Genomic DNA, 9,062 nt, shown 5'->3' on the forward strand with positions numbered 1-9,062 from the left:
TGGTAGGCAGAGTCAAATTAAGTTGGTGGCAGGCCACGGCTCCGGCGGGGGCAGAGGCTCTGGCTCCAGAAGGAAGCGGCTCCCGAGTGACATCCCCGAGTTTCCTCACTTAGCGGGCTAGGGGCGCGGCGGCTGCACGGCTCCCCTCGGCCCCCTACCCCGCGCCAGACTCTCTCCCTCTGCTCCGCCAGCGCCTTGCGCACGGGCCGCGGCCCTTACCTGCAGCTCCGTGAGCAGAATCTCCCCCCGTTCGGGGTTGGACGCCATTGCGCTCCGCTCTGGACTCCACACCTGGACGCGGCCGCTGCTGGCGGGCGAAGGGAGAAGGCGGGACGGGATCCGGGGTGGGGGGTGAGGAGCGGGGAGAGAAAGAAAAAAACCTAGGGATTCATGGAGGCGCAGCCCCTGCTGGAGGCGCGGCTTATTTCGCCCGGTTCTTGGAGAGCGGCGGGGAGCCGGGACACTCGTAGCGGGCTCCCCCTCGCCGCCGCCCGCCCGCGCTGGACTCTCTTGCTCAGTCGCTGCCTCAGGGCGACGCCAGGAGCCGCCTCGAACCTCTCGGTGCGGGGCTGTGAGGCCGCGGCGGCAGCTCCTCCTGTCGCACCATTTGGCTGTCACCGCGTCGCAAAAGCGGCCTCACTTGGCGGCTGCCAGGGCACGTGACAGCCGCGGCCGCCGCCTCCCGCCGGGCGAAGGAGGTGGGGCGGAGGGGACCCAGAGGGCGGGAGCGGGGCGGGGCGGCTTCCGATCAGGCTCCGCGGCGGGGACTGCCATTGGACCCGGCGAGGGTGAAAAGGGGGGAGCGGACTGTGCTCGCGTCTCCTGGGAAGCGGGAAGAGGAAGAAGAAAACACACGCCCGCTTTCCTGCTTCGTTTAACTGCCCCGCCGTGAACGCTGGAAATCGGGAAACTACTCGTTCCTTTTTGTTTTTTTCCCCAGGTCCTTTCCTCTTTGCTTGCCACAGTTTAGGCCTAACGTAAACGGACCCTTTTCTAACCTCCACAACCCAAAGAGTTTCGGAACTCAAACCTAATAGAATGTTCCCCAGCCCAAGCTATTAATCTTGCCTTTTGCTCGCACCCACCCTCTGCGCGCCTCTGCGACCAGTAAGGTGCACAGCTGGCGAAAGTGGGGTGTGGTCTGTACTTTTCAAGAAATGTTAGCGGCTCGACCTCTGGCAACTCTTAATGAACAGTTTTTTAAAGATACCTTTTCCCAAGCGCTGCACTGCTGTGGTTTGGGCTTTAGTATTACACTGAGTTTAGAATTTAATTAGTTGGCTTCTTGAATTGTTTTAACTGAATTTAAAGTGAAGGCGGTGGTGCGGGATTAGCTCCATGAATGGGTAAAAGCCAACTTTCCCTGTTGTAGTAAACATCCAGGTTAACCTATTAGTAACATGTAGCTAAGTAGTCTTAAGTTGGGGGTTTACGAAATGACACTATAATATTCGGGAATGTCAACAAAATCTCCATCCCGTAGCTTATGTTTTGTCTGAGGAGTGAATGCATATTTTAGGCACCTGCTTAACTTTTGATTATTTGAGGCTGAGATGCCATGGCTTTGTTAAATACTACTTAGGGAAAGTGATAGGGATAGTTTAGTTAGATAGCTACTTGAAGAATGGCTTAGTTGGCACACTTCTTAAGTATGCTATCATGAACCTCTTACGCTGCATGTAAGATCTGTTGGGCTGATGCTAGGACTTAAGTTTATCTTTTTACCTTCTAAAGTCTAATGCATTTGTTTGACAAACACTTGTCTAGAGTTCTGTGATCACATTTTCTGAACTCCAATTCATGTGATAGAGAAATTTTCTGGTGAGTCTTTCAAAAGTTTAAAAACTGTTTATATGTTTAATACATAGCCTTGGTTGAAAACGATAATTAAAATATATGCTATAACAACACTTGGAAAAAACAGGATAAAAATGCCCTCCCTGGTAAGAGCCAGACAGTGTTCTAAGAAAGAGTCCTTGTCCCTGGAGTGATTGTGTCCTTTGGAGAAACAGACTTGTGTCCAAACAACTGTAGTGCAGTTTTAAATGGTAGTCACAAAACGTTAGGGGACCACTGCATTCAGATAGATAGATGATAGATAGATATACATATTTTGTGTGTAATAAAAATACATTACATAAAATTTACCATTTTAACAATTTTAAGTATACAATTCAGGGGCATTAAATGCATGCAGATATATTTTGCTTATTTTTCTTTTGCCTTACTCCAGAATGGATTTGAGATAGCTGGCACACATAGTAGGTGCTTAATAATGATGTAATTTAAAAGTACCTATGTAAGGAGTTAGAAATATAGTGAATGAGCATTCTTTTTAAAAATAAATGTAGATATAAGAGAAAGATGTTCACCTTTTAGTACCATGGTATTTTAAAGCTAGAAGAGACTTAAAATGTTGTCCAACACTTACTATACGTAGAAGAAAATAAGCCATAATTTACTTAACTATTAGGAGCATGGGAACATTATTACCCTTAGTGGCAGAGATGGAAACTGCAATCTAAATCTCCTAATTGCCAATCCTGTGCTTGTTTAAACTTAAACCATGCTGCTATAAGTACTTTAAAATAGATTAAAAAGTGAACTCAAAACATTATAGTCTCTCAAATTTTTTACCATAGAAAAAGATTTCAAACTTTACATATTTCTAGTGCTAAATCAAGTATTAATAGTAATTTTAATTTTATATATCACGTGTAAATGTAAGCAACCAGCATAAAAAGTTTTTTTAATTATAGGAATTATTTCTGAGATTAGTTATGTTGGGGAAAGTAGTACAATACAAAAGAGAGCCAAGACAATATAAAACTGCTTGAGAATCTGGAAAATGTGATGGTTTAAACAGTAAATTAGCTTAAGCTGAAAACTACTACCCAGATCACAGTCTATGTTCAGGGGGTGGGGGGTGGTAAGTGGGGGAAAAGAACAAATAATAGGACATGGAATATATTTATCAAAATGAAGCATACTTGAAAAAGTTTTAATGGAAACGTATATCATGTTGATTCAGATGAGCTATACTCAGTCCCTACTTGCAAATATTTTCAAGGAATCCTAAATATAGTTCACCTCAAGTTATGTTCTAATTTATATTAACAATGAAAAAGAGGAATTATTTTATTTTACTTATTTCCATGTAAGAAATTAAAGACATAAAAAATATCTGAATTGTGTCACTAATTTTGCAGGTAGCTTTTAAAATTTTTCATAGATGTTTTAAAGGTCTTTAAGAAGTAGAGATGACCAAACATGTAGAAATAGTGTTTTGTTTTTTATTATTATTACTTTTTTATTTTTGGCTGCACTGGGTCTTTGTTGCTACGCGTGGGCTTTCTCTAGTTTCAGCGAGCAGGGGCTACTCTTCGTTGCGGTGCGCGGGCTTCTCATTGCGGTGGCTTCTCTTGTTGCGGAGCACGGGCTCTAGGCACGTGGGCTTCAGTATTCATGGCACATGGGCTCAGTAGTTGTGTCTCACGGGCTCTAGAGCACAGGCTCAGTAGTTGTGGTGCACGGGCTTAGTTTCTCTGCGGCATGTGGGATCTTCCCGGACCAGGGCTCGAACCCATGTGCCCTGCATTGGCAGGCAGATTCTTAACCACTGCGCCACCAGGGAAGCCCCTCTTATTGTTGTTTTTGCAAGTTAGTGGGAAGAAAAAAAAAAAGTAACTCCCTACTCCCAAGGGATAAAAGTAGAGTAGCGGTGGTAATCAAAGTAAGAGACTCCCAAAGGAGAGGCAACTCAGAGAGACAGTCAGAACTCCTTGGTCACCACCCTTTTCTTCCTTAGGAAACCCCTTGCAGGGATGTTCCCTTGCAAGCTCTATGAAAGTAATTTTGAGAACAAGATTGTTAAAGTTGAGAACACAGTAGAGTTAAGTTGTAGTGACTATAGCAGATACTTTTGGAGGTGTCTGCTCAGCCCACATTCACTTCTCTGAGAATTACCTCTGTCACCAGAAAAGAAGTCTCTGTAGCCATGTTGATTTGGCTTAATCTAGATCTTTCAGCAAATTATGGGTGGGCCATGATAGAACATGTCCAAGTTTAGCTAACCAGATTATCTCCCCAAGAATTTGAAAATAGAATATTGAAATGCTGGTCAATTGGTGGCCCTAGACCAGCAATGGTGGGAGGGTTATGGTTGTAGGGCTAGAATGGCTATTTTTTGCCATGTGTCCAAACATGCAGAAAAAGCTGCTTTTGAAAAGAGAAAAGAAGTTCTTCCTTCCTGTCACTGGGAATATAATGGTTATTGAGGCATAACTGGTCTTTGTCTTGATGGGGCTTATAGTTAGTTAAAGAGACATAATGACAAAGAAGGTGAATTCAGGGTACTTTGAACAAAGGTCAGGCAATCTTTCCTAAGTACTTCACACTTATGCTGAGATCTCACTGGTGAGTAAATGTTAACTGGACAAAAAAGGTGTAAAGAACTTTCCAAGGAGAAAGAATAACTTAGATAAATGTTCTAGAATGGGAAGGAGCATCTTATTTAAGTACTGAAAGGCCAGTGGGACTATAGCAAAGAAACAGAGCAATAAGCAGGAGCTTATAGACCATGTTTATCAGTTAGGATGGGCTAGGTTATGCTGAATAACAAATGATTCCAAAAATTCTCAGTGGCCAACAATAAGGTTTATTTATTTTTCATGCTACATGGCCACCAAGTTTCTGCTCCATGTCATCTTCACTCTGGACTCAGTCTAACAGTGCAGGCTTTATCTGGAATATTGCCATTGTCATGTCAGAAGGAAAAGAAAAGTGGTAAATCACCCACTGTTTCTTAAAGTGCTTGCTCATATTTCTTTCACATTTCATCAGCCAAACTTTTGCTGTGCCTGAAAGCAACAAGGGGCAGGGTTGTATAATCCTCCTACAGAGAGGGACACCACAACGATGGGCACTGAATGTAGGTGAATAGTAATCCAGTTCCACACCATGTTTAAGATTTTGATGTTTATCCTAGGAGCAATGGAAAACCATTGAATAAATTTTCCATTTTTTAACAAATCACTCTGGCTATGGTGACAACAAGATTAGAAATGGGCAAGAGTAGGCTGGGGGAGAAAAATTAGGATTAAATAATGAATAGTAGTTTAGACTGGGGTCATGGCATTGGAAATGGAGAGAAGCCAAGAGATTTAAAAGACAGGAGGATCTGGTGATGTGGAAAGAGAAGCAGAGGTGAGAGACTTTGTGGCACCAGGACAGTGGAAGAAATGTAAGCGAATTGGTTCCCAGTGTCTTACTATTTGCTTGCTCCAGTCTTCTGGGAAGTTCAGCTACTCTATTCTCATGTTTTGGGGGTTTCCTGTGTTCCCCTAATAAGTCTTTCTTTTTGCTTAAGCTACTGTGTGTGTGTGCCCCCCCCCCACACACACACTCTAAAGCAGACATTAAGACATCAAGCCAAGGTGAGAACCATCAGAGAACGAATGACACCATCATTCTGGCTATAGGGTAGAAGTGGGTAGGACAAGCAACACAAGTTAACTACTGCTGTCTCCTCTTTCAATGACTCATTTTCTATCCAGTCTACTTATTATTCCCCAAAGATTCTGACACCAGCAAATATACAAATTATAAACAAGTATATATTAAACCTAATATGAACCTCCCCACAGCACTTTGTTGATACATCTATTTGGGCACTTAAATTTCTTCTTTGTCAAGTCATTGTATACAATATTTTTCTCCTGCTAGACTTAAGCCCACCTAAAGAGTGTCCATGTGTCTATAGGGCCTAGTATAGTTCTCTTATGCATAGATATTATGTGTGTAGGTGTGTTTATGTATGTATTACAGAAATATTTTAGGATAACTGTCTGCTAGGTAAGCTTACCGTGAATGCCCAGTTTCATAGCCTCTAAAGTCAAGAGACTCTGTTTCTCCCAATCCAGTTTTGGGGACTCTGACATGTTATTTACACACGCTTTCCTCCTTCTCTGTCCCTCCACAAACACCCCCAAAACCACTCCCTACTGTCTGTGGCCCTTGTTTCTGCCTATATTGACATGGACCTAAAGCTCAACCCATGACCAGTTATCCCCAATACAAGCTGTTCTCGAGCATTTATTAATTCATTAACTTCGTACCAAAGATTTAAGAGGGGTCGCACTATAGGATATGATGACTTTCCCCCTGACGCTGGGTCTACCTCTCTTTTTCCACCCTCAACAGATTAACAAGCAAATCCTGCTCCTCTCCAAGGCTTTTAGAGTTTGACCATACTCATGGTCCTTCTGATTCTCAACTGTTATTCCAAATAAGATTGTTTGGAAATTTCTCCCCCAAATATGCAATGTCCTCCTGAAAAGGATACCAGAAAATACCATTTTCCTAGCTTGGTACATGACATCAAATGAATGGTAACATTTTGAATTTTATGTATTTGAAGTAATGGAAAACAAATGTTTTAACCACCATTGAGAGGTTAAACTTTTTGTTCTAACACTCAGGATCCCTTCATACTCTTAAGAATTATTGAAGACCACAAATAACAAATATTGGCAGGGTTGTGGAGAAAAGGGAACCCTTGTGCACTGTTGGTGGGAATGTAAATTGGTGCAGCCACTATGGACAACAGTATGGAGGTCCCTCAGAAAACTAAAAATGGAACTACCATATGATCCAGCAATTCCACTCCTGGGTGTCTATCTGAAGAAAATGAACATTAATTTGAAAAGGTATATGCACCCCAATGTTCATAGCAACCTAATATGGAAGCAACCTAAGTGTCCATCAACAGGTGAATGAATAAAGAAGAAGTAGTGTGTACACACACGCACACACACACACACACACACACAGTGGAACACTACTCAGCCATAAAAAGAACGAAATTTTGCCACTTGCAACAACATGGATGAACTCGGAGGGTATTATGCTAAGTGAAATAAGTCAGACAGATAAAGACAAATACTGTATGATATCACTTATATGTGAAATCTAAAATATAAACCAAACTAGTGAGTATAACAAAAAAGAAACAGACTCACAGATGTAGAGAACAAACTAGTGGTTACAGTGGGGAGAGGGAAGGGGGAGGGACCAGATAGGGGCAGGGGATTAAAAGGTACAAACTACTATGTATAAAATAAACTACAAGGATATATTGCACAGTACAGGGAATATAGACAATATTTTATAATATCTGTAAGTGGAATATATTCCACCTTAAAAAATTGTGAATCACTGTGTTGTAACCTGAAACTTATATAACATGGTAAATCAACTATACCTCAATTTAAAAAAATTAATGGAGAAAAAATTTAGTCTGCAGGCATTCATTTGCCTGTTGCAAAAAAGTAGATGTTTTATGTATTACATAATTTAAGTAAATGTACTCTACAATCAGCAAACCACCTGGTGGTTAACATATAGATTTTTGTTAACTTTTTGTTCTTTTGGAATGTATAAAGTATTCCATAATACATTTTAATAATTAAAAATTAAAATTCTATTGACCAAAAAAAATTATCAAAGACTCTAAAGAGCTTTCGTTTATGTGGGTTATATCTTCTAATGTTTACTGTATTAGAAGTTAAAACTGAATAGTTTTTAAAGCACAAGAATATATAAGCTCACATTTCATTAGCCATCAGAGTGATGACCTCATCCCATGAACTTAGCCTCTGAAAAACTCTACCTTATGCCTGTGGGAGAATAAAAGTGAAAAAGGTGCATTACATCTTAATATTATGAAAATAGGTTTAACCTTGCAGACCCCCTTTGAGAAGTGCTGTTCTAATCTATAAGCCTACCTCTGATGATTCTGAATTAGTACAGTTTCTCTGCATGTGAATATGGGAATGTGATTTCTGTGTTTCCAGAGTTTAAGATCTACTACCGTGCCAAAATAATTACAAACTTCTGGACTTTTCAAGTGAAACATTGCTGTGGTACATGAAAAATGTGACTGTCCTTGTCAAAATGAAAGAGGAATATAGTATGAAAAAATTTGTGTAAATCCTGACAGTTTTAGTACTGGCACTTCCTCTAGAGGAAAACTCTTCTGCAACTGCAAAATACCAATAAAAATTAATGGATACAGAGAACGTAGTATCAGTCATACCAAACATTTTAAAGGGCTTGGGAGGTGAACACCAGGGAGGGGGCTTTCCCTACCATCATTCCAGCTATTATTGAATAATGTGCATCTACTCTCTGAATTAGAGTTAAGCTAAACTTTTAACAAAGAGACACAAGACTGTGGTTTAAAGAACACTGAAATTTGTTACTCCCTCACACGCAGGGACTGCACAAGGTAAGAAATCCAAGTTATCAGACTGGCTGTGCACTGTGAGGCCATCCAGAGATTCAGGGGCTTTCTGTTCTACTTCTCTGCCATCCACCATGGTATTATTCTCAACTGCATCGTTGAAGCTGGGTCAAGCAACTCCACAATCTACCTTGCAGGAAGGAAAAGAGAGCATGAGGGATGATATGTCCTGTGTTTTAAGGCCCAGGCTCAAAATTAGCACATATCATTTCTGCTTTCGTTCCACTTGAGAATGTAAGCATTTGACCACACAGCCCCAAACGAGGCTGAGAAGTGTACTCTCTAACTAGTCATGGGCCAAGCCACAACTCTTTTAATGAACAAGAAGAACAAGTTGGATTTTGATGGACAATTCACAGTATCCATCACATAGACTTTCTAGTCAATGATTTTTTGTAATCAGCAAAGTGTTCTACTTCTCAGGCTTTAAAATGCAAGCTCCATATCTGTAACTATCAGATTCTTTAGTCAGTCACTAGAGTAAATATATATTGTGTCAGTTTAAAAAAAGCCCCATATATTCTTTCACACTTATAGCAAGTATTACTATGTTAAAACACTTGCTCTCTTAGAATACTCCCTCTTAGTCTGAGCTTTCTTAGAACGCAGCCACCATTCTGTGAGAAGCCAAAGCCTCACCAAAAGGCTATATGTAGGTATTCTGGTTAATAGTCCCAGCTAAGCCCAGCCTTCAAATCATTTCAGCCGAGACACCAGACAGGTGAGTGAAGAAATCATTTTGGTAACAAATCTTGTCTCA

The 9,062-nt window shown here is 41.1% G+C and overlaps 1 protein-coding gene across 5 annotated transcripts in view; it reads right to left on the reverse strand.

The window, feature by feature from the left end:
* The window catches only part of PKN2 (protein kinase N2), a 162,702-nt gene extending 162,058 nt beyond the window's left edge, over positions 1–644 (reverse strand). For 3 of the 5 annotated variants that reach the window (XM_081224101.1, XM_081224100.1, XM_081224099.1), the window contains exon 1: positions 220–644. In XM_081224101.1, coding sequence (XP_081080227.1) covers positions 220–267 — 48 coding nt within the window. In that variant the 5' untranslated portion in view covers positions 268–644. The remainder of the gene's footprint in view (positions 1–219) is intronic. The other 2 variants (XM_081224102.1, XM_081224098.1) reach the window with 1 other exon arrangement.
* Positions 645–9,062: the final 8,418 nt, after the last annotated feature.

The sequence above is a fragment of the Mesoplodon bidens genome, assembly GCF_964165515.1.
Source record: "Mesoplodon bidens genome assembly, chromosome: 2".
Lineage (NCBI taxonomy): Eukaryota > Metazoa > Chordata > Mammalia > Artiodactyla > Ziphiidae > Mesoplodon > Mesoplodon bidens.